Source organism: Enhydra lutris, unplaced genomic scaffold (genome assembly GCF_002288905.1).
Source record: "Enhydra lutris kenyoni isolate GAN:26980312 unplaced genomic scaffold, ASM228890v2 scaffoldscaffold15, whole genome shotgun sequence".
In the NCBI taxonomy this organism is placed as follows: Eukaryota; Metazoa; Chordata; class Mammalia; order Carnivora; family Mustelidae; genus Enhydra; species Enhydra lutris.
The window spans coordinates 48,834,765-48,860,047 of record NW_019154099.1 but is presented as its reverse complement, the minus strand read 5'-3'; the positions used below and the strand labels follow the sequence as shown (position 1 = coordinate 48,860,047).

The window sequence follows — 25,283 nt, the reverse complement described above, 5'->3', positions numbered from 1 at the left end:
AATTGCCTCCTAAAAAAACTCGTGGAATTTGTTAGAATTATGTTAAACCTGTTGGTTAATTTAAAAACAATTTAAATCTTTATTGAATCTCTCAACAGATGACATTGTATGTCTTCTGTTCATATCTTTTCTTTTTTGTCCATACCTTTTAAAATGTTAAAGTTCTGTAATCTTAGGTTTTTAAAATCAGAAATAACTTATTTTATCAGTTATTGAAATGTAATACAAAGTTTTTCTCATTGGACATACTGTGTATTGTAATATATATTAAAATATTGTACTGTCTTTGCATTCGTTAATGCTGTGGGGTATCTTCTGTTAAATTAAGATTATGTTTTAAGATTCATGCTTCTATTTTAATAGATGAGATTAGCTATTTAAATAATAAATGCCACTTTTTAAAAGTCATTTAGCTTCATATAGTGAATTAGGCAACCATGTTATTTCTGTAAATTCTGTTCTTGTACATATATATATTAAAGAAAAGTATGTCATAGAAATGATCACTTCCTTTTTGTTTAAATATAGCAATTTATTTCTCAAAGGAGTTTGATCCATGTGTTTTAATACTTTTATGCATTTTATATCCATTAAGCTTCTGTGAAGAGTACCCCCTGCTGTGTTTAGGGGTGTCTGCAAGTATAGCTGATATACAACATTGTATATGTTTCAAGTGCACAACATAGTAATTCAACAGTTCCTGTAATTTCTGCAGTGCTCACAGAAGTGTGGTTATCCTCTGTCACCATACAACATTATTACAGTATTATTGGCTTTATTCCTTATGCTGTACTTTTTATCTCTGTGACTTATTTTATAACTAAAAGTTTGTACCTCCTTAATCCCCTTCACCTATTTTGCCTATTCCCCGCGCCCCCCTTTTCTGGGAACCACCAGTTCTCTGTATTTATCAGTTTCTGGGTTTTTTTTTTTTTTTTTTTTTTGGTGTTTATTCACTTATTTTGTTATATTTATTTTGTTTAGATTCCACATATAAGTAAAATCATATATTTGTCTATCTCTGTCTTATTTCACTTAACATAACACCCCTGGGTCCATCCATGTTGTCACTAATGGCAAGATCTTCAATTCCTTTATAGTTTTCTTCCCCCCCCCCCTTTGTAGTTTTAGTAGATTAACTGTGAAATTGTTAGCCCTTGTGCATTTTTTTTTCTTTTCCTAGTGCATTTTTAAAATGTGATTTTGGTAACTTTTAAAATTATTTATTTTTGATGTCTGACTTTATAAGTTTCTGAAATATTGACTATTTAAGTATTAAATATAAAATTAAGATTAAAGAGAGGTTAACATCAAGCTTTTGGGAGAGGCCATTTGCTGTGGGCCCTGTGAGCTTTGCGCGTTCTTGGTCTGATGAATAGATCATGGAAGACCCTGACTGTTCTTTACCTGAGCCATTTCTCAGGGTTGTGTTTGTAGCAGGCAACCTGGAGGAATGAGATGATTTTCCCTTTGGAAAGAAGAGCAGGCTTGTTTACTGCTTGCTATAAAACAGTGGTTCCCCAAGTATAGTGTCCCTCAGCTACAACATACACCCACTATTTGTGTAGTATCCATTTAGGTCCATATTTTTCCCATCTCATCCCTCCCACCAAGAAATGATAAAAACCTAATAACTTAATGTTTTGTAAGTAGGATAAAGTCACACCTTAGATCTTTTACAGTTTTTTTTTTTTTCTTTTAAGATTTTACTTATTTATCCATCAGAGGGGGAGAGAGCACACAAGCAGGGGGAGCAACAGGCAGAGGGAGAGGGAGAATTGGGCTCCCCACCGAGCAGGGAGCCCAAGGCAGGGCCTGATCCCAGGACCCTGAGACCACGACCTGAGCCGAAGGCTGAAGCTTAACCAACTGAGCCATTCAGGCACCCCATCTTTTACAGTTCTTAATAGTTTTAGAAACAAGGGTGAGATGTTGACAGATATATGGCTTTCTGGAAGAGGAAGGACAAGGGCCACATGGTTAGAGGAAGACAAAAGCTCAACACTTAAAATTTTGTCCTCCTGCTCTCTTCTCTCTCCTCCTGCCATTTTGTACTACTCTCTGCTCCTGGATGGGTGAGAGCAATTTTCTGATAACTTGCTGTAGCCTCTGTGACAGCTCCTTGATATATGTTGCTGCAGGAAAGAGCGCCCAAGCTCAACTGACAGGGTTTGGAAGGTGTTCACAATGAGCAAGGCTTTAATATGATGTCTGGGCCATTTCGATGAAGTTTTATTATTTTGGCTTCTGTGACTGAATTACGTTTGGCACTGATACTGTGTGTGTTTATACTGTGAATGCTGTGACCGCTCAGAGTCTCAAGGGAGACCACCACATGTACCGTCTTGTTCCCAGGTGAATGACATACAATCTCAGAGAAAGTTGAGCTAGAATCCCGTTAGAGTCTGAGTGGCTGCTGGAATACCCAGAGGCAGTTTCAAGTAGATCAGCGCCACCTGCCTGACTGTCATCAAGTATACTCCTTTTTGAAAAGCCGCTCTTAGGGGCTCTTAAGCTCTTACTGAAACTGAAGGCCTAACCCACGGAAGCCTTGTGACTCTAACACCTGATGGTTTATATTTTGACGTCGGCTAAGTAGGATTCAGTGACTGACAAGATAGAGGGACCCAACAAGTCTCTCCAGTCAATTGAAAATGGCATATTCAAGAGCATAGTTGTTTTGACTTAGCATGATCTTGGATTTACGTGGAAGGGTGGTAGCCACCCTTTGGGCAAACCACGTGCCCTATTCCACTACCTCAAGTAAAGTTTCTGGCTCAAGGGGGGGGCCTCAGTCCACAGTGGTTTCCCTAAATGACTGGGCTGTGTTACTGGTACGTTCAGCTAAGTTAAAGCTGATGGCGTGTTTAGGTGGCCGTTACTGTTCCGTCAAGCCACAGCTATGCAGCACGAAAAGTAGGTGTGGTCCCTGCATTCCGTTGGCAGAATTCAAGGTGGTACTCCTGTCCCTGACTAGTCTCTGACCCCCTTGGTGAAAATTGTTACATTTATACTGACGTTTGGATTGTTCCCAGTGGCCTACCCTTCTAGTCTGCCGCTTGGAAGACCACCAACTGGCAGAGCAAAGGCACCGCTCCTCAGGGCTGTACCCTCTGAAGATAAACTGCCGCCCATCTGCCAGTGTGAGTTGCTTCTGTAAACGCGCAGCGTTAGGCCCATTCTTTTAGTCCGAGTAAAGTCAAGCTGCTTACACTTCAAACACAATACCTTGAAACACAACAACATTATGGCCAAAACAGGTAGAATGATTTGTCCCTTCCCTACCTCCTGTTCAAAGATCTGTGCTCTGGATCTGCCCTAAATCTTGACAGATATTACATATTTAAGTACATATATGATTATGTATTTGGGAGAAAATGACAGCAATCATCACTATCTTAAGTTAGTATAACTTGCTCCCTCTGCCCTCAACAAGGATATGAAACTATTAAGGAATACTTTCTTGGAAATTGGGATGGTGAGAATAATAGAAAAGAAAGGCAACTTTGCTGCACTTAACGTGTTATGATTTTTAAAAGAGGAAAAAATAAACCAAGTGTTCAGCTCAACCAAAGGGAAAAGAAGAAATAACATGAATGTAAAAAGTAGCAGAATTGCTCTTTCCTTTGTTTTAATCAGTCATTTCTTTAAAGAAAAAAAAAAAACTAAAAATCTAACCTGGAAGACATGAAAGCTGAAATTTTAGGAATGAGAAACTTTAGGAATGAGAAAGAAAATTTAGGAACGAGAAACATCTGTAGAGGGGAAAAAAATTAAAATGTTACTGTAAATACATATGCAAATACGTAAGTCACTTGCTTAAAAAAAGAACAACTGCTGTGGACAAATATCCATAGGTTGTAAGCCAAGGATTATGTGCCTAAAGGTCACAAAAAGAAAGAAAAATGTGTAAATGCTATATATAGCTTCTCTCAGACTGGGGAATTGGTTTTGCCCTCCCTACAAGCCCATAAGCGTGACTTCGACTGTTTCACGGATTCTGGCAGGAGACAGGAGGCTCTTGAGGCAAAAGCAAAGAACTGTCCCCTTCACAGCCACAGCAGCATGAGCATTCGCCTGATTGCACTGGTTCCTGTGTCTCACATTCTCCCGGGGTGAAAAGGGGCCCCCGAGAACACTGCATGAGCAGCTGGGGTGCTTCACAGCTGAAGGACGTGGAGCTTGGGAACCTAGGACTTCTAACAAGCAGTAAGCAACGTGCTCTTTGTCCCAGAGGGAGGCCTTAACAGACCCCGCAAAGTCTCCTGCAAACCTGACAGATGGCCTGTCATAGTCTTGACGTACCCAGAAAGACAGTCAGTGGCTATGGCAGAATGCCTCTCCCAACAGTCCATCCCTGGGCCTAATAAATTCTTGACCAAACTCAAATTTTTGTGACTGTGCTTCTCATCAGCCATTCTGTTGTCTGAAGCCTTTAATGAAGGCCACTGTCAACGGGACTCCAAGCAGCAGGGGCATCCATCTGTAGGCTTAGCCGCAGCCATGCCCCCAGGGTCCCAGATGCAGCCGACTGTGAATAAGTCCCAGGGGACTAGTGTGTCCCATGTTAGACAGATGGGGATGTCATCTAACATCAGTCTGTTATCCCTTAAAACCTGCACAAGGGAGTTTATACCTTCCTGATCTTTGCTGTTCCTGAAGATATTCATTGGGGACAATAAACGGGCCAAAAAAGCAAGCCCTTTCTCCCATGGAAGCATTCTGTGCCTGCTTTCCCCAAATACAAGCGTAAAACCAGAACGTGGCACATGTCACTCCGGTTCCAACATTGTTAGACTTGAGCTAACAATGGATGCTGCAGCCTCCATCTTCACGTCGCTGCACCCAAGGCTGCTCCGGGCCCGGAAATACACCCGTTTGTGTCATTCAGATGAAGTTGTGCCGGCCTGCATATTTATGCGTGAATTTGGGGCGTGGGGAGACCTACACTCAGGAGACCTTTGTCTCTGGAAAATCTACTCCCTTTCTTATAATTTTTCCTTTGATTTTTGACCTAAAGATTTATCTACTAGCACTGTTCCATCAGCAGCCTTTCCAGTTACTAACAATAATAAATTACTTGAAAATCGTTTCTTTCGGACAGTATTAAAATGTAAGATCTCCTGTATAAATTATGAAATGCACTTCTACAGTACCAATGTGATAGAAATCAGTATTTTTAATAATCCATTTGCCCTAGTGCCATTTGAGTTCCACCGTAGCCATTAAAATTAATGAAATGATTTTAATGATTTCATCTGGTTTGATTTCTTTTTAGTTTTGAAATGAAGTATGATTTCAGCATTATGTTTGTGTTTATTAATAGGATCCTGTGAAGAATGGCAACTAGTTCTGTTTCTCTTGTTTTGCACATTCTTGTATCTTCATCTGTTGCAGAAGAGATTAATCATGAACTCGGCTTTTATTTGGGGCTAAAATTTTGTTTGTTTCATGTTTCAAATATCCAAACATTGACAGTAATATTTTTTAAATCTTAGCTTACATTAAATGTTAATCATGAAAGCGGATGGTTGGGCACCTGGGTGGCTCAAACATCTGCCTTTGGCTCAGGTCAGGGTCCCAGGGTTTTGGGATCGAGCCCCGCATGGGGCTCCCTGCTCAGTGTGCCATCTTCTTGCTCTCCCACTGCCACCGTCCCCTCCCTGCTCACACTCTCTTTCTCTCTCAAAATCTTTAATAATAATAATAAAGTGGATGAATGTGTAGAACTTAAAAAGAAGTTTATTAACAAAAGGTGGGTGAGTGTACATGCTTACTATGACAGCCAAATTATAAATCACTGTAAAGGTGCTTGAACTCCCGTAATCTTATAAACCTGAAATAAACACAGTACTCCATGTCAATGTCCAGAAATATGACACATTTTGAAGCCAGTAATTAGTGGAAGTTTTCATTATTCTGTTAGAGGTATTGAGCCCTTGAGTGATTATGATTTAAAGTAAATCAATAACTAGGAACAATAGTAATTTAGCCAGTTTTTAAGTGTAAAAGCTAACTTATTTTCATTGGTGAGCCTTGTTCTGTAATTAGAATAGAAATTTGAATTTCTCTATTAGAAGATAAAATTTATACATGTACAACTTTCCAGCTATATCAGAAAGCTGAAAAATCAGTTGTTATTTACCATAGTTTATTGTAGAAAGTCTAAATTTATCATGAATATCCTAGAAATGTTTCTCTATCAAATAACAGTGGTTATCACCAAACCATTTTATCAATTTCTATTTAGCTCAAATAAGTAATAGAATTTTACTTTTGAATTTTTCATATTTAAAATCATGCCTCTTGATAAAAAGATTCCATTTTCATTTTAAATTTTGATTTTGAGAATTTTTTTCCCTTACTCTGTGCAGGTTAAATTAACTACTATAGGAGAATTTAAAAATGTAAAGAAAATATGCCTACAAAGTAATTTGCTTTACACGCAAAACAATATAATAAACATAATAAGATTATAATATAAACATATTGTAAATTTTTTAGTTATGTCAATAAGTAAAAATCCTATACACATCTAGTATATGTAACCTGAGGGAATAAATAAAATGATCTAACAACTGTGTTCATCTGAGTATAGAACTTGTCCCTTTAATTTTTTGAGGAATTTTATGTTAATTTATACCGAAAGGACATGTTCCCAATTAAGTTTTAAGTATTAAGTATTAATAATACTTAAACCTTAAGTATTAAGTATTAGTACTTAATACTTAAACTTAAGTATTAAGTTTAAGCATTAAGAATTAATACAATGTGTACATACAGCAAATTATAAGATTCTTCTTTTACTCCAGACTTCTAGAACTTCTCCCCAGAGTCAACCAGTGCTATCAAGTTTTTGTGTATCCTTTTGGAAATAAGGTATATATAGTCATAATTACATGGATAAATACCCCCTACTTTCATCATTTTTTAAAAAAATATTTGAACAAGAATGAGAGCAAATTGAATGGTAAGAGAAAGAAGCAGGCCCCACCCCCCACCCCCTCAAGAAGCCCGATGCGGGACTCGTTCCCAGGACTCTGCCACCCTGACTTAAGCTGAAGGCAGATGCTTAACTGACTGAGCCACCCAGGCACCCTCCCTACTTTGATCGTTAATGGTGGTTTGCCATCCAACATTTGATTCCTTTTTTCCTTGAAAGTACTCTTGATCAATAGTTTAAATAAGGGGAGTTTGGCGAGAATGAGAGAAGAATGATTCCTGAGCTTCAAGGATGTGCTTTATGCTCTGCTAGACAATTTTTAAGTCATTTTGGTAAATCTTTAGGACACCTAAGAGGTAGTGAGAATACCTCCTCTTGAAGAGATAAAGAAATAGGCCTAAGAGAGATCAAATCACTGGCTCAAATTACTGGCTCACATAGCTAGTAATTGAACTAGAACTTGAATCCAATTCTGCCCACTTTCAAACCCCACAGTCTTTTCATGAGTATGTGGTAGTTTTGTTGTTCATGCCCCTGTCCCTCTCCCCTTTTTACATATTTGTTACTTAAAGATAGTAAATGACTAAAAGGTTATAGATGTCTGAATTCATTAAATAAAAGTCACTTCTCAACACCTTTTTATTACTAACTTCATTATCTTGTTTTTCTTTCTACCTTGTAAGTCGTTAAAAGATGTGGGTTTAGGATTCCGTAGACAGGAGTTGAAATCCTGGCTTTCTTTGATTTCACCCTGGATATTTAACTTGTCTGAGCCTCAGGAATCTTAAAAGTTTAAATGATAGTAATTATCTAAAGGAATTGGTGGGAAAAGAGACTGTACTGATATGTGTAAAGAATCTAGGATAGTGTCTGGCGAGGAAGAAGGTATCAAAGTCTATGACAGGGCCGGACCATAGGAATTCTGTTTCTTTGATTATCTGTGAGAATTTCATGAGTTATTATTCATGTTAAGTACTGATAATCTTTGTGTGATATAATGTTTTTGTTTTTTAAATATTTGGAATCCATTTTTTCAAGAAATGTGAGCTATGAAAAATTATACCCTTCTAATTAAAAAAAATTTTTTTCATTGAAAAATATATTACCACTCTCTGTTATTTAAAGATAGTAAATCTTGTTCATTAAAAATATTTGTAGTGTTCAATTTTGGGTTAACCAGATTTCTGTCTTGAATAGAAGTTATTTTCTGTTGATTCCATCAGATATCAGATACTGAGTGTGCATTCTTTCTCACTGACCTACAGCTATAAAACTACATTCTGTCATGTATGTTTATTATATTGTTTTGTGTGCAAGGAAAGTTATTTTCTAGGTATATTGTCTTTACATTTTTTAGTTCTCCCACAGAAATTACTATATTAGTAATGTAGTAATTAGTAATTAGAAATTACTATATTAGTATCCTGTACACAGGATGAAAATTCACCACAGGAAGTTTAAACTCTTTTTCTGTGATCATACACACACACACACACACACACACACGTACATGTGTATATACGTATGTGTACATATGTATGTATGTATATGTGTGTATGTGTGTGTGTATGTATACTTTTTTCCCTGTAAGTTGTTTGATAAGTAGAAATTGTAAAAGGTCATGATATATTTTCAATATGCTCTTTCAGTTCTTTTAAAAAGTTTGGGCTTTGCGGTACCTGGCTGGCTCAGTCAGTAGAGCATGCAACTCTTGATCTCGGGGTTGTGGGTTTGAGCCCCACATTCTCTGTAGAGAGTACTGACAATCTTCATAAATAAATAAATATGTTTTGTTTCCATTTTAGGTTGAGCCCACATTTTGTGTAGAGATTACTTAAAATCTTAATAAATAAATAAATGTTTGTGTTTTGTTTCCATTTTAGGCCCAGACCTTACCTGTTTAAAGGTGATCATAAATTTCCTACAAACAAAGAGAACTTACCAGTGACTATACTCTATGCTGAAATTGGTACCAGAGCATTTAGTAAATTTCACAAAGTATTATCTGAAAAAGCTCAAAATGGGAAAATTCTGTATGTTCTTCGGCATTATATTCAGGTACAGTATTATCCAAGATTATTTTGTATATAAAAATTATGTTTGATAATTTCCTTACTAGGTTTTACATAATTTCCACCTGAACAGTTAAAGATTTTTTAAAATTAACATACCTATCAAATGTGAATTTTATATGGAAAAATATATGGGGATTCTGTATCTTGTTGATACTCCTCTCTCTTCAGATTCCTTTCTTCTTAAATCTGAAACAGATTTAAAACTTGGATAAAAAACAAAATGATATGTGTATAATATTTGCTAGGATTCATAAATAGAGGGTTTTTTTTGGTTTGTTTTTTGAGAGAGAGGGAGAGTCTGTGAGCATGGGGGAGAAGGGGTAAAGTGAGAGGGAGAGAGAGATTCTTAAGCAGACTCCATGCGCAGCACAGAGCCCGAGCCCATGACCCTGAGGTCATGACCCAAGCTGAAATCCAGAGTCAGGTGCTTAATCAACTGAGCCACCCAGGCGCACCCCTTTAAATACAATTATTATTATCTTTTAAAGATTTTACTTATTTGACAGAGAGAGAGATAGCAAGAGAGAGCATGAGCGGGGAGGAGAGGGAGAAGCAGTCTCCCTGTTGAGCAGGGATCCCAATGCAGGGCTCCATCCCAGGACCCTGGGATCATGAGTTGAGCCTAAGGCAGACGCTTAACCAACTGAGCCACCCATTCGCCCCATAAATACAATTATTTTTAATGAAAAAGTATTATGGTGAGGAAATCTAATTTAATTGATATGGTATATATTAGTTCAAAGTGTGAAGCATGGTATGGGAATGCTATTAACTATTTCTTTAGCGGACTACAGTATTATTCAAGTTTCTGATCGAATACATTGTATTCTCACTCTTCCAACCTCTCATTTCTCTCACGCTCTGTTACAGTATTCTGGTTTAATGACTATAGTACCCATTGCTGTACCTCAAGTTTTCTTTCTTTCATACCTCCACACCATTTCCCCCCACCCCACGCAACCAAATTCACGCAAATATACTAGAATGAACGTTAGAGAAGGACTTTGCTTTTTTTTACCACTATATTCCCAACATGGAAAGAGTGTTTTATGTTGAAATACTAGTGATTTGCATATAAATGTTTAAGATAATAAAAGCATCACAAATATACTTGTTAATTGCCTATCCATATTCTTTACCTGTTTTTATATTGGATTATTTGGGTTTCTCTTTTTCTTTTTTTTTTTTTTTAAGATTTTATTTATTTATTTGACAGACAGAGATCACAAGTAGGCAGAGAGGCAGGCAGAGAGGGGGAACCAGGCTCCCTGCTGAGCAGAGAGCCTGGTGCAGGGCCCGATCCCAGGACCCTGGGATCATGACCTGAGCCAAAGGCAGAGGCTTTAACCCACTGAGCTACCCAGGTGCCCCTGGGTTTCTCTTTTTCTTACCTGTAGGTTTTGAAATATATGTTCTGAATACTAATCTTTTCTTCTGTACTTTGCAAACATCTTCTACAATATTTCTGGTCTTCTGGTATTAAAACAAATTATTTATGACATCTTTGGTTCAGTGCAAGTAATAATTGTGATGTCGGATTTATCCAACTTTTCTTTAGTGATTCCCTTCACGATGTCATAAAGACATTCTCGTGTATTTTCTTGTAATAATTAAAATGCTATTTTTTGAGTTTTGGTTTTTAATTTATCTGGAATGTATTTGAATATGCTGCAGGCTGGAGATACAATTCTAGTTTCTCCATATGAAAATTATTGGTCCCCACATAATTTATTGAACAGTTAAGTCTTTATTCTAAACCATCATATATCAAGTTTTCATATAGACATGTATGTTTTTAGATTCTATTCTTTTAATATAATGTCTGTTCTTAAATATAATGTCTCCTTTACACAAATATATTTCAGTTGCAAGAGCTGTAAATTCTAAAGCAGTCTTGACAAAGAACAAAGCTAGGAGGCATCATGCTTCCTGATTTTAAACTACATTACAGGGGCGCCTGGGTGGCTCAGTGAGTTAAAGTCTCTGCCTTTGACTCAGGTCATGGTCCCAGGGTCCTGGGATCAAGCCCAGCATTGGGCTGTCTGCTCAGCGGAGAGCCTGCTTCCTCCTCTCTCTCTCTCTCTCTCTCTCTCTCTGCCTACTTGTGATCTGTCTGTCAAGTAAGTACATTTAAAAAAAAAACTGTATTACAAAACTGTAGTATTAAAACAGTGTGGTATTGGCATAGAACTATGTAGATCAGTGGAACAGAAAGCCAAGAAATAAACCCATGCATAAATGGTCAACTAGTATTTAACAAGGGAGCAAAACATACTCAGTTAAATGGTGCTGGAAAAACTGGATAACCACATGCAAAAGAATGGAACTAGCCCCCTATTTGACAACACTCATAAAAATTAACTTGAATTGGATTAAGGATTTAAACATAAAATATGAAATCATGAAACTCCTAGAAAAAAACCTAAGGAAAAAGCCCCTTGTCAATGGTCTTAGCAGCGATTTTTTGGATTTGACGCCAAAAGCAAAGGCAACAAAAGCAAAAATGAAGTGCAATAAAATAAAAAAGAAAAGAAAAAATAAAGTAGGACTACATCAAACTAAAAAGCATCTGCGCAGCAAAGGAAGCTATTAACAAAATCGAAGGCAATGTATGGAATGGGAGAAAATATTTGTAAATCATATAGCTGATAAGGGGTTAATATCTGAAATACATAAGGACCTCAGGCAACTCAGTAGTAAAAAACGTAGTCTGATGAAAAGAATGGGCAAAGGGACTGAATAGACATTTTTCCGAAGGAGACTTACAAGTGGCCAGCATGTACATGAAAAGGCATTCGACATCACAAACCAGGAAATGTAAATAGAAACCACAATGAGGTACCACCTCAGACTTGTTAGAATTGCTATTATCAAAAAGACAGGTGTGAGAGGATGTGGAGAAAAGGGAGTATTTTTGCACTGTTGATGAGAGAGTAAATTGGTACAGCCACTATGGAAAACAGTATGGAGGTACCTCAAAAATGTTTAAAAAGAACCACTGTACGATCTGGTATTTCTGCTTCTGAGTATATATCCAAAGGAAACAAAATACTAACTTGAAAATCTGTCTGTGGTCCCATGTTCATTGCAGCATTACCTACCATAATGTAGACATGGGAACAGCCCCCATGTTCAGTGGTGGATAAATGGATCAAGAAAATGTGGTGTGTGTATACAGTGGAATAGTATTCATCCTTTAAAGGGAAATAAATCCTGCCATTTGTGACACTATGGATGGACTCTTGAGGGCATTATATTAATTGAAATAAATCGGACAGAGAAAGACAAATACTGTAATGATGTCACTTACATGTGGAACCTAAAAAACAACCAAACTTCTAGAAAACGGGAGGTGGTGTTGATGGGTGAAGGTGGTTGGAAAGTACAGACTTCCAGCTACAAGTTCTGGGGTGACCTAATACTACTGTGTTGCATATTTGCAAGTTGCTAAGAGAATAGATCTTTAAAGTACTTATCACAAGAAAAAATACTGAGGTTTGGATGTTAAGTAAACTTACTGTGGTAATTGTTTCATATAGTCTTGATCAAATCATTATGTTGTACGCCTTAAACTAATAGTGTTTATGTCAATTATACCAGAGTAGGAATGGAAGTGGGAGATCAAATTATTGTTTATCTTTTTAAAAATGTCCCCCAAGTGATTCTAATGTGCCCTACGGGGGGAGATATGATCATCTGTCAAGAAATCAGTGTCCCAGGTTATTTTTTGGAGAATGTGACCATTAAATAAACTCTGAACACATACTAGCCAACTCTCTGGGCACTTTGTCACATCAAATTATAGCCTTCTTAATGAACAATGTATTATACATTCAAAATAGGTATATTTTAAATCTGGTCAACATGTAATTCTAATAAAATAAACTTATTTTTGCTACCTTTGGAACAGATGCCTTTTTATGGGGAAAGAAGAAATAGAAAAATGAAGAAATAATCTTCTCACCAGTTGATTTTGTCTATGAGCATTTTTGGTTTGCAAATCCAAACTTATTAGACTACAGTTCACATTATATATTAATACATTTTCAAATGGAGTCAGTAAATATGAATTTAATAAACATTTATCTTTATTCCTGAGGAGCTAATAATATTTGAATTGATAATGGAAATTGGGCATTTGAAATTGCATTTCTTTTATGAACTATAACAAAATATGTAGACTTGGAGCTTCGATTTGCTTCTCTACCAGTTGATTGTCTTTTTGGTGGATAGTCAAATGGATTTTTAAATTGAGCTGTATGAAATTGAAAACTCTCTAAAATATTTTCACCTTCTTCAGATGACCATAATTATAAGCAGCTCAGTTCCCTTGTGCTATCTTTCATTATAGCATGTGCCTGAGAAATTAGCAAATTACATTTTCACATGGGCAGCAGTGTTAAATATTTCTCTGCATATCTGAAACTAATTCTTACATCATCTTATTTGGAAATAGAACAGCCCAGGAATAGTCACTCTGGTCATCTACTTATTTTTAAGGTTGGAGGCAGGGGAGCTAGGGAGGAAAGAAGATAATAAAAAGAAAAAAAAAAACCTATTGAGGTTCTCCTTCCTTCCGATCTCTACTTCTTCCGCTATCATGTGTAGGATCGTAAAACTGCCCTCTTGCAAACTTGAGTAAGCACAGATGCACACCATGTTCCAGGGAGTTCGCAAGGCGCTAGGTTAAACCAGTTTCCTAAGCCGTGAAAGAACGTGCCAAATGATGATGACTGTAGCAAAATTGATAAGAATTTCCATCTGGAAGCTAGAAAGAACCTTAGACATCTTCTAAAAATGTTATGTTTATTCATCCAGGTTGCTTACCTTTTGAAAAAATGTGGTGCGTTCTCTTCCTTGATAGGGTAATCTCTAGAAGTACATTTTGTATTTGTCCTTTACAGAAAGGGGAAGGTTAGGTATTAAAATTCCAATCAGGGGCGCCTGGGTGGCTCAGTGGGTTGAGCCTCTGCCTCAGGGTCCTGGGATCGAGCCCCGCGTCGGGCTCTCTGCTCGGCAGTGAGCCTGCTTCCTCCTCTCTCTGCCTGCCTCTCTGCCTACTTGTGATCTCTCTCTCTCTCTCTGTCAAATAAATTAAAAAAAAAAAATTAAAAAAAAAATTCCAATCAGCAATACCTCAGAGAACTCCATTTTAGGCAATTTTTGCCCTTGTTGCAAGAGTAGATACTGATTTGTGGCATTTGGTATATTTTAATCATTGAGAAATGTGAAGAAAAATTTAATCAGATTGTTCAAGACACTTTTTGGTGTCTTTTGCCTCTACTCTTCAGTATCGCTTTTAGCAACACTATAGTTATCCTACATCTAGATAACTAGCAAATGAATGGCATTTGGCAGTTTAGCAAATCCTGTGTAGTTCACTGAAAGTAGTACAGTTTTATTGCAACTTAATTGTATTGGAGCTTCTATTAATTAACTCATAGGAGAAATGGGGAAGTTACCATAGTTAACAGAAAAAGATCAGGTATTTTTCCTTTTAAAAGGGTAATTAAAACATTAGAGCCATAATAAGGTTTTTAGAAAGTAAAGAAGTGGTGATTAACTAAATTCTGGGTCCTTGGTATGTTGTCTAGAGAGAGTATAAATATCCCCCAAATAATATTTCACAGTGTTTAAAAAATATATTAGTAGGGGTGCGTGGGTGATTCAGTTGGTTAAGCATCTGCCTTTGGCTCACGTCATGATCCTGGGGTCCTGGGATCGAGTCCTGCGTCGGGCTCCTTACTCAGTAGGGAGCCTGCTTCTCCATCTGCTCCTGCGTCGCCCCCCCATTCTCTCTCTCTCAAAAAAAAGAAATAAAACCTTTTAAAAAAATATATTAATTTACCCTAATATCCTAATACACAAACATACTGGATTTAAAAGAAGATGTTTGACCAAATATTTTCTCTTTTTAAAAATCTAAATGTGTTGGAACAGAAACCAGTCTCACAGAAAATGTACTTATCTGGCTATGGTGTGGAGCTAGCGATTAAAAGTACAGAATACAAAGCTTTGGATGATACCCAAGTTAAAAGTAAGTTTACTCTCTAAACTTGAGTAGAATAAAAATTTGGATGCTTATATACTTTTTAAAAAAAGTTGACTGACTGTAGTCTTACACATGTTCATTTGAGGCTGGAGATGGGGTACCCTTGTTTCTCCTTAGTTCAGAATTTGATTTTATTCTGAAAGAAATATATTTTATATTGTGGGTCTCAAAAACTTCTTTAAAAATTGGAAAAAAAACATCTTGTTTTGCTTTATCTGGTGGCTTCGCCACCATTGTGAGCAACACATAAAAAATGGTAACCTAGACAAGGCAGGCGGGGGCAGTAGATGAGGCTGGTCATGGCTGTGGTGACCGCCTTGTATGGCCAGCCAGCCTGGCCTGGAGGTGGGGCTGAGGGCAGGGGGTGTCTCACGGGGTACCCAGCCAGTCGGGGGCTGGCGATGGGGTGTGGGTGGGGCTGGCAGTGGGGGTGGGAGGTGTCTAAGGGGGTTAGTGTCTCAGTCAGTCTGAAAGTTCATGGGCCACACACGGTGTTAGGAAGCTTTGTCTCACGTATTTGTAATGAAGTTACCAGGATGCTGCTGCTCTTGAAGTAGGGTAGGAGAGGCCTGGGGGTTGCTAGTTTAGATGATGTAGATTCGGTTAGATCTGTGATCTACAAACCTGTATCTGTGATTGTGCTTAAGCTACATGCTGTAGATAAAGGACTCTGGAGTCCTGAAGAAGCTGAAGTAGTTTCCAGATGCTTGTGAAAATCTTTTATTAACTGGTTCGTCCAAAATTTATTTATACCTGATTCTTGACTAAGAGTATTTTTTTTTAAGATTTATTTTATTTGAGAGAGTGAGCGCGTGCACGTGTGCAAGCCGGGGGGGAGAGGGAGGTGATCACAAGCAAACTCTGGGCTGAGGAGGAAGCCACATGTGGGCTGAGCTGAAATCAGGAGTCAAATATCCAACAAGCTGAGCCACTCAGACACCCCTGGTTAAGAGTCTTTAATTCGGGGGCACCTGGGTGGCTCAGTGGGGTAAGCCTCTGCCTTCAGCTCGGGTCGTGATCCCAGGGTCCTGGGATCGAGCCCCAAATGGGGCTCTCTGCTCAGCAGGGAGCCTGCTTCCTCTTCCCTCTCTCTGCCTGCCTCTCTGTCTACTTGTGATCTCTCTTTGTCAAATAAATAAATAAAACTTTTTTTAAAAAAAGAGTCTTTAATTCATTCTTTTATATGCTCTCAGATGGGGCTTCTGCTTCAACTTTATCTATTCAGGATGTGCTCCTGGAGGCCCTGCTCTCATCACAGACCTAGCTCTGGACACTCCTCCTGACTGCTTCAAATGCAGATCTGTATCACTGTTAAGTCCTCTCAGTTAGAGTTGCTGGAAAAGGATAGCGCAAATACAAATATTCAGATTTTAGGTATTTCTATATAGCTTATATGTAGCTTTACAGTGTTTTGTAATTTAGTATCTTACTTAATAGTCACAACAGTAACATAAGGCATTTTCTAGCTATTCTTGGGCCTGTGGAATCTTTTTTGAAAGGTCAGATAAAAAAAATTTATAAAGTCAGGTGATCACATTAATGCTCTGTATTATACATTACACACTAATTCTCTCATCACCCTCTAAACGTATGTGTACAGTAGATCTGTTCTCCATTCTGGTAGCCACTCCTTTCATTCAGTTCTGTTTTTTCCCTCTGTATACATCAGACGTCTAACTGGCTTTCTCTCTGATCTTTGGCCTTCTGTGCCCCGAGTCCTCCTTACCCCCTAAAACAGATGGATCAGTGTTCTTCACGGTGCTTTCAGGTTGAAAGCCTTATGATGAAATCTGACTTTGTGACTCCGCTGGTTAAAATCCCGCAGAGGCTCGCCATAACCTCCCTCATAAATCCTAGTACTGTAGCATTGCAAAGAAAGCTTTTCATACTCCATCCTCTTTCCACTTTGTCACTGTCCCTCAGCCTCTCATTTGTACCTTCTGTTCTGCAACACCAAACTACAATACTGAATAGTTTTCTGTTGCCTTGATGCCTCCATGTTTGGCTCCATGCTAAACCTTCATGACCTCTATCGAGTACTTTTATCCCTTAGCATATGCTGTTCCCTCTGCCTGAAACCTTCTCCTTGGTCCCACTTTTCTTTCATCAAAGGCCTATTCATCTTTTAAAACTTGAAACTATCAATCAGTACCTCTGAGATGAATGCCTGTCTTTTTGCTCTGCCAAGGGTGGTTTTCTCTTTTCTATATCCCATATATTCTATGCTTTCTTTCATAGAAGTTTTACACACTGTATTAAAATTGTCTCTCTCTCTCCTTTCTGCCAAGTGGAGTTTGTGTCTTTTCTGTCTCTCTTCCTTGTGTGTATCTGGTAGGAAACAGACATCATAGCAGGCAGCCAATAAACGTTTGCCTGATGGAGAAATGAAAAGGAGAAGGAAGACTGAATCAGCACCCAGGGCTTTTAGCTGTAGTCCTGGGGATGCGGGCCTTCAGGAGAGAGAGGGGAGGAGTGTATTGGAGGGGCTTGGGCACAGGAGAATGTAACGAGGTCTTGTGCTCCCAAGTACCCTGTACTTACACCGGTTACCACCCTGTATGTTATAATTGTCTGGGAAGTAAAGGGGAAGGGAAGTGACTGTAACATGTTATATCCTTACTTTTTGAGGCCATGAGTTTTGGTGTCTTTCTAAAGATTTCTTAGTTGTCTTTAAAAGCATTGGATATAGTAGGGCTTGGAGCTCCTGCCTGGCTTAAGAGCTAAAGGATTCGTTGCAACCACTTTGGTTTATGATTCTGGTTATAAAATAGAACTTGACTGTAAAATAATTTGTAAAGCATTGGTTAAATATGTAATAATCCAAGCCTGTTTAGAAAGAGAGCACGCTTAGAAATAGAAGTGTGTACGTGCGCATGTACCAGTGAGCTGGGCTGTGAAAGGAAAACAAGGTAAAACAAAAGGAATTTAAGTTTGCGTTCTTCTAATTTTTGATGCCCTGTTCCTTTCCCAGTCTGAAATTGTTTTGTTTTGTTTTTGTTTCCAAAACAGCAGCGACCAATACTACTGTGGAGGATGAGGTTGAGACAAATGAGGTTCAAGGATTTCTCTTCCGGAAACTAAAGTGAGTCTGAATTGAAACGAAGTTGCATTGCTGTGCTCTTAAATTTGTCCTAAAGGAATTCACTGTGCTGTGCTGTTGCATGTTTCATCTTCTTAAAATACACCTGTAATTGGTTTTATTTATTACAGAAGTCATACATGATTAATGCAAAACACAATGGAAAAATAATCATTTTCGCTGTATGACGAATATGATTAGAAAAATAGGAATTGGAAATGATCAAAGTTATCTTTGTCAAAAAACATTATAGAATCTCTTACAGAACTACTGGGTTAGAAAAATCATGGTTAGTATTGGATCATTAGCATGTAATAATCAAAATTTTTGTGCCTCAAAAAAAGAGAAAGTATTTTTGTAAATTTCTGTGTGCAGCTTGCCATATTAAAAATCTTTTAACATCTGGTCTTAATTTCATATACATGTGTAAGTAACCACTCAGAAATTAAAGTTGTGTCCCCCCCCTTTTTTTTCCTGCATCACCGATTGAAGAGCAAGAATAGGATGGTGAGTGCTCTCTGAAGACCCATGAAAGGGGATTGTTGTCGTTTTATATGTGTTTTCCCTTATTTACAGGAAGGGAAAGTTTGTGATTTCATTACAAAGGCAAAATTAATTAAAGGTAAAGGACAATTTTTATTAATAGTTTTAATTTTTGCCTGATATTCTATTTATAAAGGACACCAAGGTCAGTCCTCCTCTTGAGTAGATATTGTTACAGAGCAAGGGAGCATTTTTGGAGACTGTGCTAATTTATACAGATGACGGAGTTATATTTCTCACCTACGTTGGCCCAGTGGTGTACTAGTGGCCTTAAGAACTTAATGCATAAAACAGATTTATTAAGGTATTTATTTAGTAGGTAATAATACATTTTATTCCATTGTCAGCTGTCTCAACATCTTGGAACCCACAGTTCTATTCTTTTTTTTCTTAATTCTCTTTTAAACATAACTTTTTATTGGAATAAATCGTACATCTCACAAGAAGCTTTTGGGACCCTGGGATATTAGTTTCTTAAAAGAAGAAATACTCAAAATTAGTTCTTAATTGAGGCAAAACCCTTTGCTTTGAGTTATTACATGAATAAAGTATTTTTGTCTGGGTTATATAAATTCAGCAGTGAAAATTGTTAAGATTATGGCTAAATATGAAAAATAATACTCTTATAAACTTAATATTCTGTGATTTAAAATATTTGAGAAAGGGGTTAATTTAATTCGTAGAGAATTTCCTTTTGAGAGAAGTTCTGTGCTTTTTCACTTCACTGTAAGAACAATTGTAGTCATTTTGATTCTTTTTTTTTTTTAAGATTTTATTTACTTATTTGACAGAGAGAGACAGTGAGAGAGGGAACACAAGCAGGAGGAGGGAGAGAGGGAGAAACAGGCTCCCCCTGAGCAGAGAGACTTATGTGGGGCTCGATCCCAGGACCCCAAGACCATGACCTGAGCTGAAGGCAGAGGCCCAACCCACTGAACCACCCAGGCGCCCCCCCCCGATTCATTTTTAAAACATGGTCCCATGTGATAAAATTGCATGATATTATCAATATATTTATTGTTAAACATAAGATAAATGCATTTCTGTGTATATGGTTCTGTATATTTTTTTATTTCACTTTTAAAAATCTTTTTACTGTTGAAAATACGTGTTTTGTAAGTTGTGTCAGAGGTAAAGTTTTTTGAAGAGAATACTATTTAACTCTTAAATGGCACCATGTCTTGATTTCATAAGAGAAGAAAGAAGCCACATTTGGGATCCTATGTGTGGTAAAATGTCATTCCTACTACACTATTTTTTGGCACTCTCAAAAAAGATACCTAGGCAAAATGAACTTACTGAAGATTTTTTTTAAAATTGCAGAGATGGAACTTTTTGGAAATAAACTCCAAGATTGTATAGGAAGTATTGATGCTTTCCTTATAAAATGGTTTTGTTTTAAATTATAAAATCAATACTAGTAATTTATAAAATGTTAAAAAAGTATAGACTCTAAAAGCTAAGAATTCTGCCCTCACCCTTGAGTCCCTTTTAGGTAATGTTAACATGTTTACAATTGAGAGTCTATCCCTTCAGGTTTTGGTTTGTTTTGTTTTATGTATTGAAAAAAGTGCACATACATGGCTCTCATTATTTTTAAGCTCTGCAGACATAGTTGCATCACGATGTACTTATTATCTTGGTGAATAGTTCGTTTGTGTCTATTTGAAAGGGTTAATTTCAAAAATATACTGCTTGTATAATTTGTAGTAGGTGATGATAATTAACATTACTTCATATTCTAATGCAGACAAAGGTATTCAGATCTTAGAGATAATCTGACAACATTCCAAAAATACCTGATTGAGAGTAGCAAAGAAATGACGCCTTTGAAAGTCTGGGAACTACAAGGTATGGTATTTTGGTCAACTTTAACATAAACATTTGGTAACTGATCTCTGTTGTGTTAAATAAGCTTTTATATAACATGATATAAATTATTTTGTAGATAATAATTACTGATGTGAATTTTTATGGGAATTGGTATTTAATTAAAATCTATCCATCAAGCAAATCATGTAAGAGTTAAAATTATATGAAGTGTAGTTGTTTGATATTATCTAATCATTTTTAAAGTGTATACTGATTTATTTTGTAGGTTCATTTCAAGTATTAAATCACATTTCAAGGAGTCTATAATGTTGATTAAAAATCCTGTCTAGTCAGTCAGAAAATCAGAACTAAATCATACTAGTTTTCTTCTGTTTAAAATTTTGAACTTAATAGACCATTGCATATTTCAGTATTAGCTTAGAACAGCCTCGTGCTGACCTCCTGTAAGCAGATATCTTGTGATCAGAATTTAGTTTGAACTGTAAGTCTTTTTTGATTTGTAATTTTCTTTTTTATTACTTGTAATTTTTAGTCATTCATGGGGACATCATTTTGCTGTGTCATCCATAACTTCTATCACATCTCCCATCAACTTTCTATTAACAGCTTATTGAGATAACTGACATACTATACAGTTCACCCCTTTAAAATGTACCATTTGTTGGATGTTAGTATATTTTCTGAGGTTTTTTTTTACCGTCACCACAGTCAATTTTAGAGTATTTTCATCACCCTGAAAAGAAAGTAACATCCCCATTCACAGTCACTGCCCACTTCTCTCCAATTTCTCCAACTGTTGTAGGCAAACACCATTCTGCTTTCTCCTTCAAAATGTTCTCCAAGGAACCCATAATTTAGAAAATACAATTGTAGGCGATTGCTGTAGGTGATGGGGTGATTTGAAGGCTTGTAAACAGGGAACGTGCTCAGTCAGCTTAGTTATGATGGATCTGGCTGACCACTGAGTAAGATAGATTTGAATGGATCAGAAACAGGAACTCTGGATAAGACATCCTTGAAATATTGTAGTGAGAGACTGCACTGTGACTGTGGTAGACAGCATAGGAAGGAAGGCTGGATTGAGCAAATATTGAGGAGATGAAAGGAGTCAGAGAAGGCTTGAAGATTTCCAGCTTTGAGCCTAAATAGAGAGAATATAAAACATGACAGTATGTTTCAGGGTTGAAGGTGGAGTTCAAGAATAATGAGACTGATGTTAAAAAGATTGCTTAAAGTGACTGACGTATTCAGATGTGGGGTCCAGTGGTGGGGTGAACGTAAAGTCTGTAAGCTAAAAGGTGAAGATGGAAAGAGCTGAACATCTTAGCATAAAGCCTTATGAGGGAGGAGGAGCTAATGGTCGTGCAGAGTGACCAGTCGGTACACAAGGGCGGGTGCTGCGGTGTTCATTCACGTGTGGAAAGCAGACCTCATGAACAAGACGTGGGGAGTGATGAGAAATGGAGGAGCACATTATAGAAGCTGACCAAAGTAGATTTCCAAGACAGAGGAAGTAAGCAATCTCCCTTTTCCTGTTTTATTGATTTACCAAGTATTTATTCTGTATCTACTACATGTCAGCTATGTCCATACATCCATGGTTTTATAATTTTTGGCTGAGGGCTACAGTAGGAAACCTGTTTTACATCAAGACCCATATACAAGTGTATGATGTAAGAATGCATAGATATGCTCAGAACTAAAAGTATATATATGAAAATAAAAGCTTCACATGTAGTATGTATGTTTACTACATTTTATTCAGTCTGACAAACTTTTTTTCTACCCTGTTTATTTAGAAAAATAACTTTGTACTACCTGTTCATCCGATTTCACTACTAATGGGTTCCAGCTGACATTTTGGAAAACACTAGATGATGAAGATAAACTGAGCTAAAATAGACCCTACATTATCTTCAAAAGATCTCAGATAAACATAAAAAATTTTAAAAACCAGTATAACAATTGTGAATTGTAATTGCTCTAAAGCAAAGGTAGATAGGATTAAGAAGGATATATGCGGGAAGATCCAAGCCGGTGAGCATGAGGGACGGGGAGAGATAGGGCAGTCTTTGCCATGACGTGGTTACTGAATTGAGATCTGAGGAGGGGCTGGAATAAATCTGGGGGTGGGTTATTTAGAGAGAGTGCAAAGATCACTGGGAGCCGTTGGATATGTATACATGAAGGAGATAACCAAGAACTTGGCTAGATTGTGGTTTGCTCCGCTGCATGGACAGTGGTGTTTGCTGAGAAGAGAAGACTAAAGAGGACCAGCTTTGGGCAAAGATGGGGCAGGAATATCACAAAGTTATTATTAAACCTGCTGCTTTTGAAATATCCAAGTGGTAGAACAGTTACATAGATAAAGTGTAGGACTTAAATAGTTACTTATGAGCCATTAAGTATGGAACAGTTTAGAAAAAAGCAAAAAATGTTAATAGAATCTGATGATGTCATATTAATTTGGTTATTTATACTCTGATTTCATAAGTGAATTTTTGGGGCTTTTAAATAACTTGTGCACAGAAAGTTGGTCATGTCAAGGAGAATTACATTCATGTTATAAAACATTTTTAAAGACTGGTTGTGTTCTCAAGCCTGAGTCAAAGGTAGCTGTCCATGATCATCACACTGCTGATTGCCAATGATAAAAAATTAACCAACACCATGTCTGGCAAAGTGTTAGGCTATTTATATACAGTATCCTAATTGCTTTTTTAAAAACTCATATGAGTTAGATATCCCACTTTTCCAGATGAGGAAATTAAGAAATGGAACACATAAAGTAATGAATCTAAGTTCACAAATCTGACAGAGACAAATCATGGGTATCTAAAATGAGCAGGTCTGTCTCATTATAAAGCCTAATACTTCCTTCTGCCCAGCATCCTGCTTTTTTGAGTATAAAATTGTACAACCAAATACTGTCAGGCAAGATCTTTGACCATACACTTTCCTCTTTATAAGTTGTTACACCATTCAGTCAGGTAAGTAATGACTAAGTTTTCTTGCCTAAAACTATGTATATTCCTAAATATATACGCATCAGTCAAAAATTGTGTTGCTTATAAATGCCTTTAATAGCAATAGAATAAGAAAGAGAACATAAAGGAGCTTGTAATTTTGCTGGTCATTTATTCATTCATCAATATTTAGTGAGTACTTACTTGTGTATCAAGTCCTTCTTTTCAGTGAAAACATTTAATTTCTACTCTCTTAGCAAATTTCAGTTATGCAGTACGGTGATGCCAATGCTGGTTACCCTGGCATACGTTAGAATCTTAGACCCTCTTCATCTTTAGCTGAAAATTTATGCCGTTTTCCCAGCCTCTCCCTCTTTCCCTCTATCCAGTCCTAGGCGGCTACTTTTCTACTCTCTGTCTGTGTGAGTTGGACTTTTTTTTCTTTTTTTTCGATTTTTACATAAGTGATTCTGTACAGTATTTGTCTTTCTCTGGCTGTTTTCACTTAGCATAACCTCCAGGTTCACCACGTTGTTACAAATGGCAGAATTTTTCTTCTTTTTAATGCTGAATAATATCCCCTTGTATGTATATGCCACATTTTCTCTAACCATTCACTTATTTGTAGACATTTAGGTTGTTTCCATCTTGGCTGTTGTGAATAATGCTGCAGTGACCATGGGAGTACTGATATGTCTTTGAGATACTGATTTCATTTCCTCTGGAAACATACCCAGAAGTGGGATTGCTGATCCCACTGTGATTTTCGTTTTAATTTCTTGAGGAATCACCATATGGAATCACCATCATGTCTTCCATAGTGGCTACACCAGTTTACCTGAGTTCCTTGGATATTTTTGTTATTAACCCCTTATCAGATGATTTGCAAATATTTTTCTCCCATTCTGCAGCTTGCTTTTCCATTTTGTTGATGATTTCCTTGCTGTGCAGAAGCTTTGTAGTATGATATAGTCCCATTTGTTCATTTTCACTTTGCTGCCTTTGGTTTTGGTCCCAAATCCAAAAAACCATTGCTAAAACTAATGTTGAGGAGCTTACCCCTATGTTTTCTTTCAGGATTTTATGGGTTTAGGTCTTAAATTTAAGTCTAACCCCATTTGAGTTGATTTTTGTGTATTGCATAAGATGGGGCCCATTTTCCTTCTTTTGCATGTGAATACCGTTTTTCCCAGCACCACTCATTAAATAGAAAGTCAGTACTTCTTTGCAGGAAGTGATCCTCTTCTAGAAGGATCTGAGTAAGAGAAGCACTAAGAAATGGCTGTTGTGTTTGGCAATTATTCACTACAGAGCCTGAACTGGAAACATGCTGAAGTGGGCTGGGGAAACGCCATTTAAAGTTACTCAGCTAGAAAGTGATACAGAGCTAGGATTTGAACCTTGGGTGTTATGCTGTCCATCCCATGGGAAGCTATGCTAAGAACATCTCTTCCTAAGCTTTGACTCCCAACCCAATTCACCACACTGAGAACATGGAAATAAAACCAGCCTTGTTATGCTAAACTGGTTATTTTACTAATATATGGTAAGCTGGGTTTCTACCCATGGTAAAATGTTACAGAGAAACAATATGTTTCACTGGTCCATAATGAACAGAATTCAGCTTTAAAGTCTTTTCTGACTCTTGACAAGGTAGAGGAGACTAAGTAAGATGACTGCTTCTGGCATACTGGAGACTGAACACATAAGCCACAGTTTTCTTAACAGAGATCTGTAGTATCGGGGAAAATACCAAGTCTAGGATTTTATTTTCATTGTGGTATAAAGGTGA

General features: G+C 37.2%; 1 protein-coding gene across 1 annotated transcript in view; it reads left to right on the top strand.

Moving 5' to 3' along the window:
• Window positions 1-25,283, top strand: part of LOC111147092 (UDP-glucose glycoprotein glucosyltransferase 2) — a 197,626-nt gene that overhangs the window by 40,382 nt on the left and 131,961 nt on the right. Inside the window, exons 5-8 of the mRNA XM_022502981.1 lie at window positions 8,827-9,001; window positions 14,959-15,055; window positions 18,080-18,152; window positions 20,443-20,543. Of these exons, the coding sequence (XP_022358689.1) occupies window positions 8,827-9,001; window positions 14,959-15,055; window positions 18,080-18,152; window positions 20,443-20,543 (446 nt within the window). The remainder of the gene's footprint in view (window positions 1-8,826; window positions 9,002-14,958; window positions 15,056-18,079; window positions 18,153-20,442; window positions 20,544-25,283) is intronic.